This window comes from Parasteatoda tepidariorum, chromosome 1 (assembly GCF_982258835.1).
Source record: "Parasteatoda tepidariorum strain Cologne lab strain chromosome 1, Ptep-v5.0, whole genome shotgun sequence".
NCBI lineage: Eukaryota > Metazoa > Arthropoda > Arachnida > Araneae > Theridiidae > Parasteatoda > Parasteatoda tepidariorum.
In genome coordinates, this window is record NC_141755.1 from 129,468,761 (window position 1) to 129,494,316 (window position 25,556).

General features: G+C 27.1%; 1 protein-coding gene across 43 annotated transcripts in view; it reads left to right on the forward strand.

Moving 5' to 3' along the window:
• LOC147816943 (suppressor of hairless protein-like) overlaps nt 1–25,556 on the forward strand; it is a 46,909-nt gene that overhangs the window by 2,790 nt on the left and 18,563 nt on the right. For 21 of the 43 annotated variants that reach the window (XM_087152862.1, XM_087152867.1, XM_087152878.1 and 18 more), the window contains exons 1-4: nt 6,817–6,934; nt 13,251–13,330; nt 15,324–15,413; nt 23,456–23,625. Coding sequence is in view for 6 of the 43 variants with exons in the window: in XM_087152886.1 (XP_087009012.1) it covers nt 848–936; nt 1,353–1,533; nt 2,809–2,955 (417 nt within the window). In the remaining 37 variants the exon portion in view is untranslated. The other 22 variants (XM_087152845.1, XM_087152854.1, XM_087152886.1 and 19 more) reach the window with 18 other exon arrangements.

Below are 25,556 nucleotides of genomic sequence, written 5' to 3' on the forward strand. Positions count from 1 at the left end.
TTTTATAATTGTTTTAATTTAGGTGGAAAAAAAAACGAACATGGTAACGCCAACTTAAAATTTTTTTTTTTAAAAAATCTAATATTATGGCAGATATTCTTGCATTTTGTAGGGGGGAAATACACTAATAATTTCCTTTTAAGCAATTTTGTTAATTATCACATTAAAAGAAAATAATAAAAAAGTTGTGAAATCCATAGCAGTAACTACCGGGGGAAAAAAATATTGAAGCGAAATCACGCGAATTGGTTTCTTCGAAAAAGGGTTACTAAATGCGTGTTTTCATTTCAAGATTCAGTTGCTGTAATAAATAATATCAAATTAGTAATATAGGATTTTAAAAACTATGTGAAATCAAAAGTAATAACTAAATAAAAAAATTACTAGAATGAAAATTTCTGCTGAGAAGAAAACCAAAATTATTTACTTCCTAACAGAAAAATCTTTTTTCAAGAACTCGGTATTGTTCTGTGACAATGTTGCCACAGGGGAGAAAAATATCACCCATTAGTATATTTTTAAAATATGTTACATATGTTAAAATACAATCTAGTTAATTCCTACCTGAAAGATTACGTATCTTATGAAACTGAAGCTTTACTTTAAGTTTAAATCATTTAAGCTAGTGTATTTTATTTTTCTTGGCGGAAGAGCTTTTAAAAATCAAAATCAGGTTTAAAATGCTTATAATTAGAGATAGGTTACTTTAATATTTCTAAAATGATTTTCATCCTATGTAATTATTTAGAATTAAAACTTACTATTTATTCCACTTGACATTTTTTTTCCTATTTATACTATGATATAAAACTTATTTAGCATTACTATTTTTGTTTCCAGGGAATGTATGAAAAAATATTTGAGAGAAAGGGGTGATATGGTGCTTGTTATCCTGCATGCTAAAGTTGCTCAAAAATCATATGGCAGTGAAAAAAGGTAAAAATGTTATTTTTTTCTTTTATAAATTAAAATTATAGTTAAACCTGTATATCATTAACTTGAATTACATTTGTTTTTCTAACGGTGAAGGGGGGGAGACTCCTTTTGATAGCCAGATATTTTATTTCACAAAATATTTATAAAAGGCTTAAAAGGTTCTTATTTTTTGTTGAAAAATTTGGTTATGTCAGAAAATTTGGCTATGTCAGAAGTATCTGTTTTTTGAGGCAAATACGTGCTTTATAAAATTTAAAAGGCCAACACAGTTATTATTTTGGTGAAAATGTTAAACAAATTACCGTTTTCATTCATTAACATATTTTTTTGCTTTCTCTTTGAATTTGTAATGTAGATGTATGACTGTAATTTTATTGCTTTTAAAACTGCTGACGTACAAAATCATGCATTTTTAGGTTTTTTTGCCGTCCCCCATCTGTCTATCTACTTGGAGATGGTTGGAGGAAAAAACAGGAGCAAATAGTTCGAGATGGTGAAAGTGAGCAAGGCTCTCAATTATGCGCTTTCATTGGGATTGGAAATTCTGATCAAGAAATGCAACAGTTAGATTTCAATGGCAAAGCAAGTACTCATTATGTAAAAACTTATGTCTTTTTATTTATTGATTTCCTTTTCTTTTTTAATGTATATTTTATAAAATTTACATTAAAATTTTCATTTTTCTTAAATTTAAGTAGAATTTTTAAAACAAATAGAATGTTGGCACAACTTTTATCAGAACTTAAAAACAAGGCAATAAGTCTAGCTGATTCTTAATATAACTTTTTAAATTATTTCAAGTATTGGTGGAGAAAAACTTAACCTTTTTGTTACTAAACAAAAAGTAACAGTTTTCAAATTCAATGTAAATTTATGAATAGAAATTTATAAATTATCAGTATATAGAATTGAAAGATTGTCTGTGTGCTTATTTCATTGCTCATTTAACATTTATTTAACTTAGTATTATTAATGAACATTGATGTTGATCAGGTTCATTCGTGGATCATCTAGTTCAGTAAAATAAATATATGTGAATTGTATTTATTGAAATATTTAATGAACAGGAAATTTTTCTGTGATATTGTGATACTGTGTGTGATAAACTGAAGTGAATAATCCACTCACAGTTAAAGAGGAGTTTAGTGTGTAGTAAAATAATTATTATAGGGTAAATTTTGAATGAAAACATTGAATAAGAAAGAGCAAAAAACACAATTTCTTTATTATCACTATTGAGTAAAAATGTTGTTTCTAATGTCACTTGCCGCACGAGCAAGCCTGTTGGGTGAAACCGTGCAAATTTAAGGCAGAGCTGTGTAAAAATTGTTCACATGATTCAAAAACACAAATAATTTTAACAGAATTGATATCATTATTTTTTTCATTCCATTTAAATTTGAAGAAATCTTTAAGTTAAAAGAAAAATGGTATTGATTTCTATTTCATTTATGCACTGATTTTGCTCTAGATGTTGGAAAATTCTGTTGATTTCATGGTATTTTGGGTAGTTAAAAAATTTTACTTATTTATTATAAACCATGATCTTATTTTGCATTGAATAATTTTGTTAAGTGAATACTGTTCTATTCAAAAGTATCAAGGGGTATTTGTAACGTTGTTAACTGTTTTAATAAATTACATAAAATATTAAATAAATTTGTCTTAGACATTTCGAAGCAGGTTTCTGGAAATTCAGGAATTTAAATTTTTTTTTTTAATGTTTGAAAATAATTCAATTTTTAAAATCATCCTTCACTCTTGTTTTGCATTAAGGGACTTTTGTTTAATAATTTGATTATTTTCTCTAATATATTATATTATTATTATTATTATTATTATTGGAAAACCATGAAAACCTCTATCGATTAGCCCGACTGCAAAGGGACTCCAAACCATGATCTATCTACCACTGAAGATATTTCAAGTCAGCACTGTGGTCGATTCATGCAAATTTACAGATTTTACTCTCGCTTTTGGACTCTCCACCTACGCTATAGCACTGAACTTCTTATATGAAAAGCTAAAACAACTATTGCTTTTTATTATTACTTTTATTACTGTTTCTAACTATAATAACTACATCTCTTTTTCAGATAAAATTTATTAACTTCACTATATTCCTAAGTTGAACCCGATCCAGAAGACAAGGGAACTCCTGGATCAAGTATCTTTTCCTCATCACTTTTTGTGAAACTAACCAGCATTTGTGTTATGTGGAGAGGAAAGTCATGATTTTTTTAAAAAAGAAAGTTGCGACAAGTTATAAGTTATTATTTTTTCAAATTAAGAGCCAAAGCTTCTTTCCAATCTTACGTGAAACTTATTTTAATATCGCGTAAATTTATTTTAATGTAATATACTTTGTTACTACCTGAATAATGCTAAGTAATTGCTATGTTTTTAGTGGGAAAAATCTCAGTTTCATTACAACACGCGAGTTTTAAATAACACATTTAAATAATCACTTTTTAATCTACTGTGTTTTGTCCGTTTTTATTGAAAATTCATGTTATTCTTTAATTTTTGGCAGTTTTTATAATGCAATCCCAGATGATTTTAAAAATTCCGATATTTATTACATCCTGGGAATTATAAATCATACATTCAAATAATTACTCATAGTTACTTATTCGTGCTAATTTTATCGTAAATTAATGCATTTTTTGTTCAATTATTGCGATAATAAATTTTGCTTTTAAGTTTTGCTTTTTGTTTAAACTCTATAAATTTTCTTTAATAAAGATATTTAATTTGATTTTATATTACTCATTAAAATACATTTGTATATATATATATATATTTTTTACTCTTCTTTCAGTGAGCATTACAATTTTTTTTCATAGAATTTCTATTCCTTTTCCCCAATATTCAAATATCAATATATTATACTTTTTTTAGTCGAATTAATTACTGATAAATATGGAAAAAAAATTGAAAAAACACAAAAACGGGTACTTAGCTAGTAATAGATAATAAAAAAAATGAATTCATGCTCTATTATGCCTTTAATAAAATAATAAGCAAATTCCTCAAAGAAAATTTAATCAAGAAAAAGAAAATATTTAACAGATCATCATTCGAGGGCACTTTGATAACTGTAGCAACATTTAAAGTCATATAAGATTGACTCAAACTTGCTGAAAAATTTGGTTATTATTTATTAGATCTGCAGGTTTGTGTGCTCAATTTAGACTGGGAAGATTTCCGTACCATGATCGAATAATCGCTATGTCTTGATCACTTCAGGACAGCGGACTGCGAGAAACTAAAAGAAACGTCGTAAAATGAGACTAACTCGAAGGGTGTAACTCATAGCCACTCCCAAGCAAACATTTACATGTTTTTCTTAATAATTTTTCCCATTAAAATCAATTTGGCTCCTTGGAGATCGTAGTTGGCGTTTTAGATCACGATACGGAAATATCCCCTTTATTTTTATTATACCTTTGTCAAATAGAGAGACAGATAGCTCAATACAGAGAAGTTGGAGCACGGTGGCTCAGGGGATAGAGTTTTTGACTTCTAATACGGTGAACCGGGTTCGAATCCCGACAATGGCTTATTGATTCGAGATCTGCACCCGGCCCGCACCAACCATAGTGCTGATGTAACGTATCCTTAGTAGTAATGTATCCTTAGTAGTAGTTGTTAGATTCAGCTCGTCGTCAGGCAAAACAAAACTGTGGGAGTTTTTCGTGGATTTCCTTTCCATGTAACTTAAATACGGGTTAGTTCCATCATAAAGTTCTCCACGTAGGCAAATTTCTCCCAATACTAGGCCTAGGTGTTCCCTTGTCTTCTGAATTTGGTTAAAAATCACAAGACTACTGAGTTGGACATGAGTAGTCGTGAACACAAAAAATCGGATTGGTTGTTAAATAAAATAAAATATAGAGAGTGTCCTCAGTGGTAGACGGATCATGGGTTCCTTTGCAGTCAGGCTAACCGAGGGAGGTTTTTGCTGTTTTATTCTCCATGCAACTATAATGCGGGTTAGTCTCATCAAAAAAGTCCGTCATGGAGGCAAAATTTCTCCGAATATTTGATCCAGGGGTTCCCTTGTCATCTGTATTGGGTTCAAAATTACAAGACTACAGAGTTGAACATTAGTAGTTGTAAAGCCTGAAATTGGATCGGCTGTTCAACGACAGTAATAAAATAAAATACTGAGAAGGACAGTTCGAGGATAAATCCAGGGTAAAAGCGGGATTCAAACACGCAAACTCTACGCTTAGAATTAGATTATTTATTCTAATTTCTGCTCTTTTTTTTAAAGATGTTTACCAAATAGTCTGCCGCGCACTGCTATCTTACCTTTCATAAAATTTGAATTCCAAAAAAACTAATAACGGATAGAAAATTAGTAAGCTAAAAGCGTAAAAATATTTTCACACAGTTCTTCGAAACTGATTTAATGTCAACAATTTTTTTTTTATTAGCATTTGAATTGCTTTTAGCATTAATTAATTGAAAAAATAACAAAAAGATCATTTTTAAATTAAAAAAATTCGACTAAAATAAAAAAAATTCTTTGAAACTACAAATTTTGGGGTGCACAACCTTTTTTAATACTTACTCTGCATGTTGACTAGTGATAGGTTGCTTGAGTATTTTATGTTATAGTAATTTTTATATAAATATTATATTCAGAAACGAAATTATCTGCAGGGATGGGGCATATATATATATCATAAGATCAAAATAGTACTAGTATTTAAATTTTTGCTTTATTTAGGTCGATATTCCACTTGTTATTTTTGAGCTAGTTTTAGTTTCAAATTTATTATAAGTGGTCTCTTTTATTTTGAAGTTTTATTTGGAGAAAAATTATTGAATTGTGTAGGATATTATAAATGGTGTATACCTATTTGGTGTGGTATATATATATTATATTGTTCTGTGACGAAGTGAACAAGAAATTTACTCATTAGTAAGAGGTAACAAAACTGAAATAATTCATTTGCTAGTTTAAAACAGTGCTTAACGTTCGAGGAACCAGTTTATTTGTTTATTTATTTTCTTGATAAATTTGTGTGTATTGTGTAATACTTAGCTTTGTTAATCTGAAATGCTCTAATGTTTTTAAACATTACTTCTCAGTATTCCAATTGCTATTTTTAATTGAAATATTATCTTTATTTCATTGTTTTGTAACTGTTATATTAAGATACAAAGTCTACGGTGTTCATTCTAACTAACTAACTAACTCAGTGGCGCGACAGCCCATTAAGAGGGTTAAGGCCGACTGTGCCCATCTCAGTTTTCTTGACCTTGGGCTCTGGGGTGCAAGAGCATATGTTCCGGTCAGGTGGTCAGCCGAACGCGGAACCCCCAGTGTTAGTTCCCAAGCATGCTTGGTACTCATTTTATCGACCCACTGAAGGGATGAAAGGCTGAGTCGGCCTTGCCCGGCCCAAGGATCGAACCAAGGACCTGTGGCACGACAGCGCGAAGCGCTACCGTGTTCATTCTACGGTGTTCATTCTAGACCTTAAAAAGGCCATTGGAAACTGGAAAGAGCCCCTAAAAAAGGGCACCCATCATAAAAAAAAGCATTATGTGCAAATATTTGCTTGACTTTAAGACACTCAAAATATACAAAGTTTATCACTAAGAAACTTTTTTTTTTAGCGCTAATTAGTTTGAATTAAAAAAAATAGTTCCTTAGTTAAATTGGTACTTTCTAGAAATTGGTTTTAAAGTGAGCTTATTATCAAATTTCGAAGCTCATAAAAAAATATCGATATGGTTTGAGAGTTGGTTGGTGTAAAATGTACAGTTTTGCAAAATCCTCAGATTGTTTTTTTTTTTTTTTTCATGTTGATAGCTATGCTTATTTATGTACTTAATTTAAAATATTTTTTCTTTCTTATCTAGATGATGAAATTGTTGGATATCCTTGAAATTCTTTTGGAAGCTGAAGATTGCAAACAAGAAAGAATTGATGGTGGTATCATTGGTAGTCAAAAACTAGAGGCTATCAGCTGATCTAATGGTTAGTTAGTAATTAACAATAAACTTAATTTTTACATACAATTTATGAACTTTGATTAGATTAGAGAGATGATTGTGCTCCTGAAAAAGTACAGATTTTTCCCTTGTATTTTAAAGTTTCCTTCTTGAGGTAAATGCTTAGAAAAAACAACTCACAAGAATTTACAATAGGTAGTTAAAGGCATTTACATAATAAAATATTTACATAATTAAAAAATAACTTAAGCCAATAATTCTCTTTCTTGTGTGTATTAAAATTTATAATAACTACTGAAACCAAACTTTAAATTTATTAATTGATAATGAACGAGTTCTTATATGACAAGCCTACAATATGAATTTTTAACATGTGGGTCATTTATTAATTTATTTTTGTAACATAATAGACCTGCTAAATGTAACTAAGGTGCTGGTTTTCAGTTTTGCTACCTAAATGTTTCATTTACTACTTACTTTTAACTACCTTGCATTACCTTTTATATTTTTAACATTCTATTATGTAAACACTTTTTAAATGGTATAGTTATATATTGATCAATTATCGTTTGTTAAAAGTTTAAAATCATCCTGTCATTAATTTTACTTAGTGTTAAATTCTTCTAGCCTATTTCTTTATAACAGGAATAAGAAAAGTACTATGAGCATTGTTGTAAGTAGGGTGTCAGCACTGTAAAATGCATATTAATCAACTACCTTAATTTAATAGAATATTAAGTCTTATCTATAAAATACGCTACAGCAGATAAGATACTGTAAAATTTGTATTTCACTATTTAGATATTATATTATATGGTATTTACCCATGGTACCCATATTATTTATGGGTATTTACCCAGGTAAATACTTAAAATTCATAAATACCTGGAACCCTACCATGAGCTCCATGGAATGAAATTCCATCTGGGAATGACGTTACGTTCCAACGGGAATTATTTCCCCCCACCACGAACACCTTGGAAAGAGTTTCTTGGCAAAAAACAACCGGTTTTCTTACCAGCCGATGTCTACCGCCCGGAATCCTTATTCTTGGAGGGAATGGTGAATTTTTGAGAACTAAATACGATATTTCGCCCATGAATGTCTTAATTATTTTCTATTTCATAAGGGAAGATTTCAAAATATCTAAAAGATAAACGTGCCCGAGCCATTTTCAAGACGATTATTAAGAGATGCTTTGTTTCGTGTGAACGAAAAAATACTTTCAGAGTTAACTAAGAAATTACAGCAAACGAAATATAATTATGCTCTTATTATATGATAATTGTTACTATTTTTTATCTTATATTACCTGGGATATATAACTTGACGAATTCCTTTTTTTGAAGTTCCAATCATTTCTTTTTTTAATTTTCTTTCAATGAACTTTTAATTCAACAGTATTTAACTTCATTCCGAACGATAGTTTTTTATACTATATACAGATAGCAGCAAATTTAAAGGAATTTGTTGCAGGCATGATGTATTATAAAGTAAACAATTTATTTACAATAAGAAATGCGAAAAAGAAAATAGAATAAAAATGCTTTGAAAAATATTTATGAAATATGTACTTATTTCTTCTTTTACTCATTTTAAAATCTTTTATTCTCATTCTTCCATTAAAATATATACTATAAAAGCTGTGGAAGTAGTTCCTTAAACTATAATTTTTAAGTATTTCAAACGTGAAATGATTTTACAAATCACAAAAATTTTGTTTACACAAATCTATAAATTAATTTCTTGTGAACATATTTATTTAACTATCAGTAAAAAACAGTCACTTTAATAATGTAACAAATAAACCAAAGTAATAAGCAAAGTAGTAACTTTAGTCATTCATATTGTTACAAATTTAATTGAAAACTAATGAACTTTTCTGAAATTAAGTTAATTTCTAAGAGACCGATTGGTAAACGTTAATTTTTTGTCTGATAAAATTTGATTTCTTTCTGGCAATTAGTTTTTATTTAAAAACTAGTATAATCAGTAATCTATCTACATGCAGAACTCAGGCACGAAATTTTGAAACTTAATTCATTAAAATATAATCTTTATTTTAAGAGTTGTACTTTTTAAAAAATATTTAAAACAAATAGTGAAACGCATTAAAAGATATATCTGAAATATTTATTATGAAAAAATGATTTTATTCTATGAATTATACATGTTAAATATGACAGTTTTTAATTAGTAATAAATTATATGTATAATAAATTAAAGAATATTTCAAAGTATTCGCAGTTTATGTTTTTTTAGTTTAATGAAAACAAAAAACATTATAAAAAGAAAACAATAAATCGTCAAAAATATTATCTAAATAGCAGAAGCTCGTTTCGTTTTAGTCATGCTAATGCTGCCAAACTAAAAAGGAAAATCTAAAGTAAATTGTGTGATTGGTTAAATTTTAGCCACGCCCTGAGAAACGAGTTATCGTGGAATGTCTGATTCCAAGGGAGTGTTCATGGTACGGTATTGAACGTTCATGGAACCAAACTTTCCCAGTTTCACTTTCCAGCCGGGAATCTTCATTCCATTCCCGGTAGCTTATGGTAGGGCCCCTAGGTATTTATGAGTTTTATTGAAACTTTTATGATCATGTTCTTTTGGGTGTTAAAAAAGTATATGTATTTAAGGTACAATTAAGTTTTACTTACATGGTCAGAAATTAATTAGTTCTTAACTAAGAAGAAAAATTCCTTCATAAATGATTAAAATCATTGTATTTTAGTTTTTATTTGAGAATGGCTATGGTTTAATCATCCTGAACTTCACAGTTTGATTCATAATTCCTAATATTTTTGGCTTCTCATCTTAGAAATATATTTTTAAAATGTAAAATATTTTTCAGATTTTAAGTAATTTATTTTAGAAAATTCATCATACAAAAATTTCTCTTTATATGAATACTATGCAATCTAACTCTGATCTATATTTAGTTGTAAAAAAAAAAGTAAAACAAAAAAACTGTTTTTCAATAAACAGCTTGAAAGCTTTTTTGTATAACTCAAACAGAAAATTATTAGAAAATAAGCATTTAATGGCGTATTTTTTAAAATAAAGTATTTATTTAAAAAATAACTTTAAAATTGGTTAAAAAAAAGTCATTAATATTCCTTTTCGGAAAAAGAGATACTTATGCAAATTTTACCATATAAAAATAATTCTAACAAAGTAAATATTTGTAATAGTACTGAAAATTAAATCTATGAACACAGATAATTTTACCATTGTGTAATTATCATTTATTTTTCTTAAATATGGAATATGAATAAATAGGCAGTGTTTTTAAGAGATGGTGGTTATTTTTACAGAAAAGACAAAGAGGGTACATTTATAGGGATCAAAGGGTAGACAGGGCTTCTAAAATTGTTTAAGGAAAACACTGCATAAATCCTACATAGTGATATAAATACATATTAATATAATACATAAATATATACACATCACATGACACCGTCTATAAAATGCCATCCTGGCTTCCATAATTCTATAAACAAACATTGAAGAAAAAGTTATCTTTAAAAACTCATAAAATTTTTGATATTCTCCCTTATGTATTCACAATGCGTATTTTTATTCGCTAAAGAGTTTAATTTAAAGAAATATTTAATTAAAACTTAATGTTATAAATTTAATTAAAAATTCTTAGCAATATTAATAATCAATATTTCACATAAAACTGAAAATTAAATGAAAATGAAACTTATGAAACATTACCTCACTAGCCCAGACAGCAGTGTCAGATGCTTAAATATTTGTTAGTCTAAATTTGTAATTTTTTTGTTTCATTAAATGACATTAAGTTTTAAACTCTTAGTTCTATTTACATGTACAAATTCATCAGAGACAACACCTCCCTGTTTAGATATCAAAGTTTAAGTTTTTCACCACTCTGACCTCTTCTGTAAATTTAAGATAGCTGCAAAAACTCACTTTGAACTTAAAATATCGACATTTTGCTTTAAACTGTAACTTCTAAGCTTTTTAAACTATAACTTCTTTCTTCTTAAACTATAACTTAAACAATTAACAGCTTTCCTCTAAATATTTTACTGTTCACTTATTTTAATAGAATGTTTCTATAATTTTTTTTAAAAATTCTAAGTAATAAAGGCTCATAGTTTTACTAGTTCCTTAGTTTTGTGATTAAAGGAGTAAATATGATGTAAGTACTAATTTTTCCAAACATAAAAGTTATTTTAAATTTGTTATTATACATATTTATAATATTGTACATATTTATAATATTGTACATATTTATAATATTATGAATGTCTTTGGGCTAAGTCTGTGTGCCAAATGCAATGAAATTTGGCATATATATAATTCAAAGCACTAAGAAGATAATTGTCAGTGTTATAGCATTCTATGATGAATTGTTCAAGCGGGATAGGCAAACAAGGAAATTCTGACTAGTTAAGCAGTACCCATTATTTTGAATTTAACTTTTGACAGTTCAGTTTTTCAACTATTTTAAATATGACATCAGTAGTGATATTTGTTAGCTTACAGATCTATTTGTAAAAAAAGAGTAAGGAGTTTACTGCTAGTACATTGAATTATTTTTTAATTGCTGTAGAATAATCATTCAGAATAAATTTATTCTGGCTAAATTTAATCATGACTAAAATTTCTGTGAATGATGCCCATCACTCAAACCTTTATATGCTATTAGTTTAAGTAAAAGTGAATATTAAATTTAGTTTATGTTTTTTATTCTTCATAACATGAACTACTCATTCCATCAGGGTATGTAAATGTTAAAGTACTTGTCAGGATTTTAGTGATTAGGTTGAAAACTATAAGTATAAAATCTGTCTTCATACTGTACAGTTTATAATAAATTCTGTTATGTACTTGCAACAAACATCTACCCTATTTGGAAATACAAAGCTTATTAAACATGAACTATTACTAGTTATGTTAATGCAAAAATTGAACAATCAAAAGTTTTTTTCATATTTCTTAGTTTACATGAATTAAGTACATTCCATTTACCTCTATTTCATTTGGTGATTCTCCTATTGCAGGTTTTATTAAAAAAAAAAACATGGGGTTTTCTTTTTATAAAAATGCTAAATTAGATGACTTCTGGTACTTGTATCAGAAACATTACCGACCATATCATCTATTTAGTTGCACTTGAAATTCATGTTTAAGACAGTATTTTTAAAAACTTATTGGAATCACCCTACACTATTGGAAGTAAATTTTGAAATAAATGTTTTTGTTTTATTCACAAAATTAACATTGTAGTTAATTTTTGAAATATTTATCCCTATTCTTCAGTTAACAGAATAAAAATTTTACTATTCTATGTTTCTGTTATTGTTTCCACGTGAAGAGGATGAAATAATAGCCCATTCAAAACTTTTAGACAACTTAAAAACTGCACTAAGGATGCAACCAAATAGGTAAAAGTTAAAATCCTTTTTGCACAAGTATTGTATTGATATTTAATGGTATATATAATATAATACCACTAATTAAAATATAATAAGTATTTTAGTGATTAACTATAGCATCTACAATAAATCCCAAAAGGGTGTTTGACCTCTTTAGTAATTCTGTTCTAAATTTGAAATTGTATGGGTTGTAGCACATTCTTAATTTGCTCCCACTTGGATTTAAATTAATTTCATTAAATTTTTTCTGCTTACAATTTATAATTTGTTCTCATGCCTCATTTTTTTCTATTAAGTGATTTTGTTAAAAGCTAAATTTAAGGTATATCTTTTTCTACTGAAAATAAAAATTTAACTAAATTATTTCTGCAATATTTATAATTGAATTATAATACAATAAAGCTTGAAATATCATAAAAATCCATCTGTTCGCCAAAATGAAATTTTTTTTCTGAAAATTACCAGTCTCATATTGAATTAATTTATCCCGCCATTCCCCAATTTAATATTAAATCCAAAGTGACTTAATATTAAAAAATAATTTCTTTTGGTAGTCTCAGTTAATGATCAAAGTTCCTTGTTAAGAAAAACTTTTTTAACTTTTTTGCTGCATTAAACCACCATTTTTTAAAAAGGGCAAAATAAAAAAAAAATTATAGTAGAGTAAAGCATATTCTTTATGTCTGTCAGGGGACTGATATATTATCAGTGTATAAACCAACGGACATATAACTTAAAAGGAAACAAAATGCAAATTCACCATTGAAATAAAAATTTTAATAATGACTTGATGGGAGCATTAGTTTTCAACCTAATATTAATGATGTAGAAAACAATCAACATGGTTATTAATATAGTTAACAAAGCACCTGTTACAATTATCTGTCAGTGAAATTGTTTTGTGCTTTTAAAAATTTTTTTGATTTGTAGGAATGTTTCTAAAAACCGTGCTCAGAGATATGAAATTTCAATAATGAAGTTCTTTTTAAAGTTTCTATACAAAGTTTTTTGTGAGTATTGATCTTTTATGCATATCTCATTCTTTTTCAGCGAATAATTTAATCCCTACTCCCTATTCTTAACTACTACTTTTTTATGGGACTTACTTAGGGGGGGGGGGGATTCCTTTTGTGAGCCTTGCTTAGAACTTTATGAATCCAGGCGAAATAATTATATACTTCAAAAAAATGAGACATGTAACCAATTGTTTTTTTAACATAAAAAAAATTAAGATGCATAGATTAAGAATGAACTGGAAATACTATGAAATGACAAATAAATGAAAGAGATAAATAAAAGTTATAATAAAATAAATGATGATAATGGTAATAATAAATGTTAATAAGGGAAAAGGATAAGTGAGGAACATAAAAATAATGCTTTACTGTATATAAAAATAAAGTTTGTAAGAAATACATATTAATCGCTTAAGACAAATGAAAATAATAGCTAAATTTAACTTTTACATCTAAGCAGCTTTTAAAAATAGATCAGAGCAGTTTGGATTTCATCAAAATTTTTTAATAATGAATTTTAAAATTAATTTAAATGAAAAATTTATAGTATCTTGTTTGTATTTTTCAACAAGCAGGATATTTTTTTATTAAAAATATGTTATATAAATATTTTAAATGTACAGTTTATTTGAGGGTGATAAAGTATATAAATTGTTTTATTGTGGCTCCTTGCCAAATAAAGTTTTCATTTTGCCATCACAATAAAATTGCATATATTTTTAAAAAAGTGTGACCTTAGATTTTTAAATAGAAAATGCTATTTTTTTAGTTTATTACAATTCACAGGTCCTGTATATATTTCTATCCGAAATCTTCTTTTTTAACTTTTTTAATGTTATTATTAAAGTTATGGTTTATTTAAATTAAATGTACTTGAAATATTTGTAATTATTTAAATCAGTGTTTCCCAAACTTATGACTTTTGTGTAACTTTTTTAAATTTCTCGTAACGCTGTCTACCACTGATAAAAAAATGAATGGATTTTTTTACTATAAAAAAATGCCACTAAAGTTAAAAATCACATCTGGCTGTTGGAAAAGAGGTAAGGCTGGTAGAAAAACCATTTAAGTTATTGCTAGTTTTCGACAGGAGTTTACTTTAAAACTATTCAACAATTTCTTCTTTATCTTGGAAAAGAAGCAGTTTTACTTATATCTTAAAACTATAGAAGAAATATTGATAGTTACAGATATTTTATTTTTCTCAAAAAAATGCTAGAATAAAATGTCTTTCGTAGCAGTTTTTGCTCTTTTCCGTCTTACTATAAGGGCTTTCAGCCTTTGTGTACCCCCGCTGAACTGTTCCCGTACCCCTGGGGGTACGCATACCACACTTTGGGAAACACTGATTTAAATTGTCAATTAGTTGTCTTTATTTTAAAATATTTCCGTAGCTTTATGAAACAAAATTGAAAAAGTAGAATCATGTTGAATTAATTAAAATTAAATACTTTTGATTGTTAACTTTGTCATCTGACTGCAAAAAATTCATATCCTTGCTGACATTAGGGCGGAATTCAGCTAAATTTTCGCAATTACAATGGCTCACTCAAGCCAATCAGAAACCTGTAATTTTGTAAACATATCGCATCTTGCTATACGCAAAAATACAGGCTTTTGATTGACCACATTTTTCCATCGTATTTGCGAAAATTTAACTGAATTCCACACTAGAAAGTCATGAATTAACAAAATATAGATTTTTCTTTTGTGTTCATATTATAGATTTATGAAGGAGTTAACATAAAACTGACTGATTCTACACTGTACACATACTTTGTTAAAAAAAAGTTCATTAATGAAGGAAACCTAAAATAAAGTTTTAATTCGGTTTAGGGAGCCCCTCTGATGTGGGGACCAGGGCAACTGCCCCTCATGCCCCTGCCTTTGTCAGTCTTTGAGTGTTTGACTGAGTAATGCTGTTATTTTTCTAATAAATAAATAGCAATAACTAATTTCATTCACTTTAAATATTTTTCTTTTTCAGAATTATTCACTATGAACAAAGAATTCAAACTTTATTCTACAAAAAAATAAATTGCAAGAAAGAGTGAGTGACTCAAAAGCAAAAATAGAGGTATTTTCTTATTATAATTTATTGTCAAAAAATGAAAAATTTGTATTTAAAATTATTCCCATCATTTTTACAATGGTTTTATTTTTTTTTAAAGAACGTTTTTCTAATTTTAGTGTTCAAAGTTATTTTTTTAATGATAAGGATATTTTTTTTCCATTTGAAGTTATAAAAAAAATTCTTCAACATTAAATATTTTATATTAGGTCATTAACAATACATCTTTTTTATAAAAATATACATAATTTTAATTTTTATACTTGTTGGTGGAATAAGTGAGCATCAGATATAATTCTAATTTTATTCTCAATACTCATTTTTTATGATGTTTAAATTTTCTCATTCAAACCCTGCTTTGGAATAGATATTTTTTAGAATCAGGGCTGATTGTGCTCCGGAAAAAATCCGGATTTCCGGATTTTTCGTTAACAGTGATCCGGAAGTTTCCGGAGATCGAAGGTCCAGACGTTTAAAAAAATCATTGATCACAGAAGTTTCCGGAAATCAAATTTTCAAAGGTGGAACTTAAAAACACAGTTTATTTTATTTGTTTGTAAGGGAGAGCCAGATACTTTATAAGTTTATATTCATAATTAATTTTCATTTTTTATCAGTAAATAGTTGTTATAATCATTAACTCAAAAAAGAAAGACATATTTGTAAGTTTTAATTACTTCTCCAGGTCATCATAAGTATGTGTAAATGATATAGGTATGTGAAAATTTTTAAATATATTTTAAGTAAACTAAGAAATATTGAGAAAAAGGAAAAATTTTCTAATTTTTCAATTTAAACTGGGTTTTTTTTTTTAAACCCAGGAAATTTTCCGGAATTTTGACTTGGGCTCACAATCACCCCTGTAGAATGGAACTAAAAGAAAAATTAGATTCAGATTTTCATAGACATAATATGTCTATATATAAAGTTCTAGCATAAGGTTCATAAGGAGGAAACGAAGTACTATGAAATTTTTTCAACATTATATCTTATAAAGTTTCATCGTAAGGTTTTGATCAATAACAAATAGTCTATTATAAATTTTCAATTTATGTTTACCAAACTCAAAAATTTGTTAAAAGTCAAGTGGAATATGGTATTATATCTCACTTTGAGCTACCTTCTTAACTTTTATGCGTCACTTTGAACATTAGAAAGCCAGAAAATCTATCTTTTTCACGACTTTCAAAAAGGTCACTGTTTTCTCTGCATCATGTAATGTTAAGTTCTATGCAAAATAATATTATTTAGAGTTTGCTGTAATATTTTGCATAAGTTTTGATGCTATCTAATTTTATATTTTCTGTTATTATCTTGCATTAATTAATATTTTTGTAATAAACAAGAGGATGATTTGGATGGTAGTATAATATTTAAGCAATATAAATTTACTTAATTTTCTGTATTGTTGTGAAACAGTAAAACATGGATCAGTAGCTTTATCATTCACTCATTGTTTACTTAGCAGTACATACTAAATAATAATTAATTCTGCTATCATCAGTTTTCTTCCTCTTCCTGCAAATTATACTTTGTGTCCAGCTGGTTTTTTGTGAATGATGATATGGCATTGCATATTTCTTAGGTGTTAAAATTTCTTTAATTTCTTAAATTTAATTTTTTTTGATCATTTTTAATTCAATTTTAATTAAATTCAACTAATTATTTCATTTTTATTACATTTTATATAAAGCTAATATAAATATTTTATTCTCTTCTTAACAATCAATGTAACGGTTAACGTTTTAATTTAATACAAATGTATAACTCATTAATTCACTGTTGTGTCTGAATTGAATATCAAAATCTATTTTTAACTCTTTATTCCTTTAACTATTTTATTTCTATTACCACAAAATTGTTTCTGTTACAGGGTTATATTAATTCTCATGGTCTTTTGGGTGATAAAGCTGTAACCAAATTATTTAAAATGGCTGGGGACTTTCGCCCTTCTGTCCGTCATTGACAAAAATTCTCATCATTTTTAATAATGTATTTCTTCGTTCCTATAAAGCCTTTTATTTTGTCTTCCTTGCCATGGAAGTAAATTTTGAAATGCTCTCTAAACAAAACAATAATTGCTTTATATATGCAATAATTTAATTTATCGTTTTCTGTAATGATTATGTCGATAAAGAGAACTATTTTAAAATTTTTTAAGTTACTTTCTTCCAAAAATTTTCTTTCACTCTTTTCAATGGTCATATTCTTTCAGTTTTTGAAATTCTACCTAACAAAAAATCTGAATCAAAATCATCTGAATCAATTATTTCGTTTCCATCGCTCTAAAGCATGTTTTCAAAAGGCTTAATGACGAAAAAGACGAGATGCTTGAACCCATCGTGCTACTGTCCAATACAGTAAAGAATTTGCGACACAAGCTTCCACTTATCCTCAATAGCATTCTGATGCATTTTTGCCATGGGCAACCTCGATTTTAAGTGATGACAGCTGATCTCCTTTTTAAAACATGCTTTAAAGCGATGGAAACGAAACTCTTCACTTTAACAACACACAACAACTATCCTTCTAAGCAGATCGACTGTATTTTGCACTCTACACATCGACAACAGCGCCACCTCACCACTCCCATATCCTATTTACGCATGCCAGCCCTTCTGTGAGTTTCAAGGTTAAGTTGCCACTATTTAATTTACAACCCTCGTAAATTTTTCAAAAGACATGAAACATTTTTAAACAAGTCTATATATCATAATCTTTATATATCTTCAATTTCATTGAAAATATTTAGAGACATCACTATTGGCTAAAATATATCTAGATTCATAATTGTAAATATTTTATAATTTCAAAAATATATTTCAAACTGTTTCAAAGTACTCAGTCACTTTTTTCAATGATAATATAATAATAATTAAAATAGAAAACTAATGAACTTTTCTGGAATACAATTAATTAACTTTTAAGACAAAACGTATATGTAAATAGCATGTTGATTTCTCTCTGTTTATTAGTTATGGATTAAAAACATGTGTAATGAAATATTCTTGCTGCATTTTATATTTTTTTAAGTGTTAAAATTTATGTATTATTTAAAAAGTTGTACTATTTTTTAAATTTTTTTTTATCAGAAATATTTATTTATGAAAAAAAAAGGTTTAAACATGGTAAGATATGCACTAAAAAAAATATGTATACTGTTTTAATATGTATGTATACTGTTTTTAATTTTTATTCAATTTTCGGCTGCTTTAAAATCAGTTCATGTTTTTCGCTAAAATGTTTAGTAACAATGTAAAGTTAATTCCTAATAACAGGTTTGGCTGGAAGTAATTTTGTGTCATTCATCATAAAATTAAATATAACACATTTCTTGGTCTAGTAGCGAAATTTAAAAACTTCTAATAATTTTTTCAATGTTTTTACCAAATTTCTTTATTTACTCTTTTTTTTATATATACTTGAAAAAAATTGCAAATCTTAATTATTTTATTTATTGATTTAAAGAAAGCCAACTAATTGACACTGTCACTGGCAGTATATGTACATTGATGATGCACAATCATACTATTTTGTTTAAAGAGTGAGAACCCTGAAAAATTACAAATTTAAATTGAAGCTAAATTATTTGTAACATTTATAAGGAGCCAAAATAAAGAAAAATAGGTAAAAACACTGATACAAACCATGTTCTGTGTTACTTTAAAAGAAAGCCAGTCGACACTATTTTACGTTTGAATGAACAAGATATAAGCTGGCTATAATTTAGTTTTTGAAAAACTCTCACCATGTCGGTGTAAGTATTAGTTTCAAATTCAGGGGAAAATTTCCATGTAGGTATGTCAGTATCTACCACAAAATAATCAAGTTTTGGCTCTTTTCCAAACATGCAAGAAAGTAAAAACTTTTTTGAAGGGAACCAATTCTAAGGGTATAACTTTTAAATTTTCGAGTTTCAAATCCCCTTTTGAATTGAAGTTCATGTGTATAGATATCAATACAGAATTACCTTCCTAATTGATTTAATTTTGATGAAAATTAATTTTTTTCAACTCTGCTTCGAAAATCATGCATCATGTATACATTTCAAAAATTTTAAGTGTGTTTCTTATTATATGTTGTCGAATTATATTCTGTTATATTTTTTTAAAGATGATTTTTTATGATAAAAACATGTGATTAAAGTATTCTAAAAAAACTTTTTGTTTTATAAATTAGTGTGGCTGGTAAAAATTTAAAAATAATTGATTTTGTTTAGTGCACTATATATGCACATATATATCCACATATTGTAGGGCTTATAGTTTTCCTGATATTCTTCATACAAAATATTTTGCTTTCATTTTATACTTTTTGTCCTAATAATCCTGATTTTTGTGTGTGTTCGAAGCATCCCATTTTGTAAGAATACATATGCTGACTTGTAAAAAATAGATTTGAGGAATTGAAAATTTTTGATCTAATATCTTTTTGTTTTGATTCGATCATTAATTGTGCCCTATACTGTTCAGTTCTTGCTGGAAATTGTAAAACTTTCTGTTCTAAGCAAAGTATCTTTAAAATTAAAAATAGTATATTTTGCTTTTCTTCTTGCAATAAAATTTGCTTTTATTGCTCTTACGTCGAACAAATCATACTTTGTTTTTATTTTTTTACCTTTTTAAAAATAATCTGGTTTATGTATGATGTTCCAAAATATTTCTTAATTTTTTTTTAAAATAATAAATGTTTAGATTTTTTCATTGGTGCAATACAAAGCCTGGGTATTACTTTGATTAAAGTTTCCTTAAAATCAAATGCGGCTCATTGTCTTCAAAAAACAAAAGGTGAAGATTGTATTTCACAGAAGAAAAAAAAGAGTTGCACTTTCTGTATAATTTGATGTTTTAGAGAAAGGCACCATTTTGTGGCATCCACTTCAGAACTGATCAGAAATTCTTCAAGTTAGATACTTTTGAACTATCGACTATGAACATATAAAGTGCTGTTAAAAGTATATTACAACTCCCCCCCCCCCCCACTAAGACCAGTGCGTTTGACTACACTAAATAGCTACAAAAGGTGGCGCATGTATCTTTTATGAAACAACTATAAATAAATAGTTGTCACTATAAAAGTTCCTATGCTTGTACTTGCATGTAGTAATTCTTATTCCTTATAGTGAAAGCGGATTTTATATTTGCAATATTTTGTAATTTTGAAATTTTGTCTCTGCTATATCTTAATAGTAACCGAATTTGAGCATCTTTTGTAGCAGCACTGTTTAAAAAGCAATGGCAGAAACAGAAAGCACATTTCCATAACTAAGAAATTCAATAACACTTTGACTCTTTATCACAGAGGAATTCATTGTATCAGCAAAACAATGAGTCACATTGAAAGAAACATGGAGAAAGATAACCAACATTGTCAGAGCTATCACTTTTCACTTACGATCGACGAAAAATTCTTACACAAGCTTGTGGTTGTTGATGTTATAGTAAGGAGAAGTGCTTATTTTCCGCATTTGAAAATCGGGAACAATGCTCCCCATTGCAAGCGCAGACATCAATCCATCAGGAAACATTGTGCATGTCTCAGTAAATTACAATTTTTAATGCATTGAAAAATGATCCAGACATCAGATTGAAGATATCACAACATTGAAGTTTTTCAGTGCATCCTTGTATAGCCCTTTTCTAGTAAAAAGGTTTGTAACCACATGGGGTTAAGTTGGGATAGTTAGGAGATAGCCTTTAGTGCAAATTTTTTTTTCCTAATCAAATTTAGTTTCATGCTTTCTTTTCTAAAAGTAAAAATATATATTGATGTATTTTATAAAAAAAATATTTTTTACGGATAGATGTTCTTAGAGTTGTATTGAACATTCAGTTTCAGATTAAAATAAGTTGCTGAACCATCTTACTCACAGGGTTATAATAAAGGAAATTTAAACCATCTGTTGAATTTTACTTTTGATGTTTGAGAAGGTAAGGTAAGCGATCTGGTTCTGGATATAATAAAAATAAGGGATTAAAACATCCAAAATGTAATAAGGAACTCTTGTTGTAAGTCTTCTAATATGATTTTTCAGTAAGAAATTTTCTTGTGTATATTTGAAACAATTTTGAAAGAAAAATTCGAAACCAGCAATTTCCATTTAACTACTTCCTGTTCATTTTTTGCTTAGTATTTTAAACTGGGATTTTGAATTTTACTTACACATCTAAAAATAATTAAAACTATTGGTTCAAACAATTTTATTTTAAATCAGATTTGAAAGAAAAATTCAAAATCTGTGATTTCCATTTACAAGTTATGTGATTCTGAGGTGCTTTGGTGGTATTGTTTTTTTACTTCCTCCTTTAAACTTCAGTTTAGTACTGTATAGCCAATTTTGATTCTATCATCAAATAACAATTATCAATGATTTTTTTATTTTTATTATTGTTAATACTAATTACTTTTTTATTTTATAATATAAAATATGATATTACCATTTTATACTTTGAATTGGGTATAATATAAAAAAAACACAACTACTTCCACTTCGAAAATTTTAGTAGGAATAACATATACTATCGTGCAATGCTAAATGAATAGAATATAGTGGTTATTGTTTAATATTTTACATGCGCTAATTTAATTTGATTTGAAAACATTGATTTTTTTTTAAAATATGGATTCTATAGAATGATGTCCGTTAAGTTTAATTGGTTTGATGTCTCACGTTGTCAGAAGAGAAAAAAAACTTTTAATTTAATTAATAAACTGAGTTTTAAATATATGTTTACTAAAAGCATTGAGTTACTTAGATGAAACAACAAAATCAATTATTACAAAGCGAACTTTTCTATTTAATATAATATAATCTGGCGAGCAGCTATTTAAAAGATTGAACATTCCGTTTGTTTATTTGTGGCTTGATGTCAGGCTCGCAGAAAATGCCGTTCACTGGTTAAATTTAGTAGGAATAACACAACCTGTGACGTAGGCGATAGTATACCCAATTGACCAAGGTGAATGGAATGGGTCCATTTGAAAAAATTCACCTATTTCCAAAGTTTTTTTTTTTTTTTTACTCAATTTTTTTGTTGAATCTTTACAGTTTAAAATTTACTGTCTTGTCTTTTATCAAAATAAAATCAGGTTTAGTAATAATTGAAATTTTATTTCAAATTGACTTAATTTTTATTTATTACAAATCAATTTTTTATTTAAATCTGTTAGTAGTACGCTTCACATTGCTGTACCACAATAATAGCGTTTCTAGATAGCATGTCTGGCCTAACGAGAATTTTTTTAAAAATACAAGTTACTCTCAACGTGTTAATAACAGTTGTCAGCTTTTCAGCTTCATCTAACAAATTTTATTTGTTTCAATGAATTTCATTCTGGTCCGGACTTGTACCCTGATTAACATTGATAATAATTTCTGATTTTTATAATAGTATTTTATTTTTTCCTGACTTAAATTTTTATTGGCTACACTTTGGGTGAAGATTTTGACTAGGATCATTAAAGTGTGTATTAATCAGAAGGTAAGCTGTAGAACACCATGTGTGCTTTTTTTAAATTATTTATTATGTATGAAAGTAATGAAACTTTATTTAAAATTATATGTTGCCAATTCGTTGCAAGGGATAATGGAGATTATTCTATGTACCAAAACAATCCAGATAAGCTTGTAGAGTGGTCATTAATTGAAGAAATAGTATGTGCAGATTTTCTGTGACATTCTTCTGTCTGTGACATTGGGAAAAGTAATTTTTTTATTTTATTACAGCACATAAATGTATAGTTTTATGTAATTTATATTACATCGAGTAGCCTGCACAAGAAATATTTTCTTAGTTAATTATAGTTAATTTTTTTTTACTAATAACTTCATAAGAAGTTGAAAATTTTGTTTTAAGATGTAATTTAATTGTTGTTATGCATCAACAAAGTGCTCAAAAATTTTATCTCTTAATTTAAAATAATATTGTTTAGGTTTTAATTAAAAAGTAACATAATAGATAAAAAAATTTTTTTAAACAATTGAAAATTTCTGCAATAATTTTTGTCCTTGTACATATCTCAGAATTTTGTATTTCTTCTGCGTTTAGCATGTCATGATGCCATCTTGCCCAATTTGTCTTCACATTTCAACTGCTGCAAAGATGCGTGGACATGTTTATTGCTCTCCCGGCATTCTACATTATTTTGCTTTAACTGATAAATCTTGGCAAAAATGTCCTATTTGTTTTGAAGCAGTGCATAAAATTGATTTAAAAAGGTAGTTTTATTTATTTATTTATTATATTGTGAACTTGACAGTTTCTTGATGGTGATTTGAAATTTCAACTAAATATAAATAAAGAATAATTCAATTTGTTACTTTAAATGGTTATTATCTGTCTTTAGCCATATTATTTAATTACTGAAGTATTGTTTCTCATCTTATATATATATATATATATATATATATATATATATATATATATATATATATATATATATATATATATATATATATATATATATATATATATATATATATATATATATATATATATATAAAATTCAATGAGTGAAAGTAAAGTTAGTTATATGTTTCCAGTCTTTTAGTGGATTTTATTTATTTTTTCTCTTATAAAAAAAAAAGTGAGTTAAGACAAGCAAAAAATTTAAGATAACAATAATTTGTCATTTTTCTTTATATTTCACAACATGTGTTACTGTCTGTATGTATATCTATCCATCTATCTATCTGTGTGTGTTTATATATATATAATATAAAAACTGTTTGTTGGTATTCTTGTTTAAGAAAATGTTTATAAGACTCTTTGCTTCTTATTTCCTACACGGTGAGGGCTTTATTATGTAATAATGAAATATTAATGATTAAATTAAATAAAGTGAGATTATTTCCTATAATTATATATTTTTTAGCAATCATAAGTCTTCAGTATATTTATATTTTTAAAGTATAAAGATTTGTATCTAATTTTTTCTACCCTTTTAAAATTTAGATACCTCCATTCTGTTTTAAAATTTTCAATTTTTACCACATTTACCCCTGTTGAAAGTAAAGACAATTTTAGAAGTCAGAAATTAAAAGTGCTAAGCACATTTTTGTTGCTTTAAATAAACTTTTACTTCTAAAATCTTAAATTCTTAGTTCTTGTCTTATGATAGCTAATTATTTTTAACATATAATATAGCTGTTGGAATGCCTTTGCTTTTTCCTTTATCTTTCAAGGACACAAGTTTAAAGGTATTAAAAAAAATTTAAAATAATTTTTTAAATTTATTCTTTGTGTTTTTTTTTAAACAGTGTTTCCATAAAACTATGCAAGTTCTGTAACTGTTGGAGATGAAATTAAATTATGCTTAGTGAAAAGATAGAAAGGATCACTGGTTTCTTTACCAGTTTCTATTGAAAATGCTCATACAGCTATATTTACTGTCAATGACGATATGTATTTTTTTTTATAAATAATTTTTTACAATAATTTGTTACAATTTAATGTATTTGTTACAATATAATATATTTGTTACAATAATGTTTTACATTTGGTGTTGGGTAATTTGAAATTCTTGTCCTTTTTGATTAGTTATCAACAATCAATTGTATATTTTTTTTAAAAAAAAAACTGAACAACTTGTGCAGGAGGGAAGGAGACATGCGGCTGAAATTAGCCTGCTGCGACTTATGTCATTACACAAGTAATTATAAATATAAAATCAGTATGAAAACGCTCATTGAAATAGTATTTATAAATATCTTCATGCGTAGAAAAAAAAAACTTCGTTAATGGATTGAAAAAGACTGAGAAACTTCTGAGTCACCCCCGCCCCCATCATAAATTCAGTTCGTTATTAGAAAAAGCGAAATGCATTAAAAAGTAAAAATGATCATTGAATAAAAATAAAATATTAATAAGTAGTAAATTGCATATTTTTTTAAAAAAAATAAACATTCTATTTTAATATTTTTTAACAATGACTATTATTTCTTAACAATTAATATTATTTCTTAATATTATATCTTTGCAAAATAATGGTTAAAAATGATGAACGGCTGCATTGAATGTAAAAAGAAAACCAGGATTTGCGCAATTAAACGAAGGCATGTTTACATAAGTCAGAGAGATTCTCCATCACTTCAGGATTCATCATGTCAGCGACAGGATGAGTCATGATAAAAGAAACACAGGGGAAAAT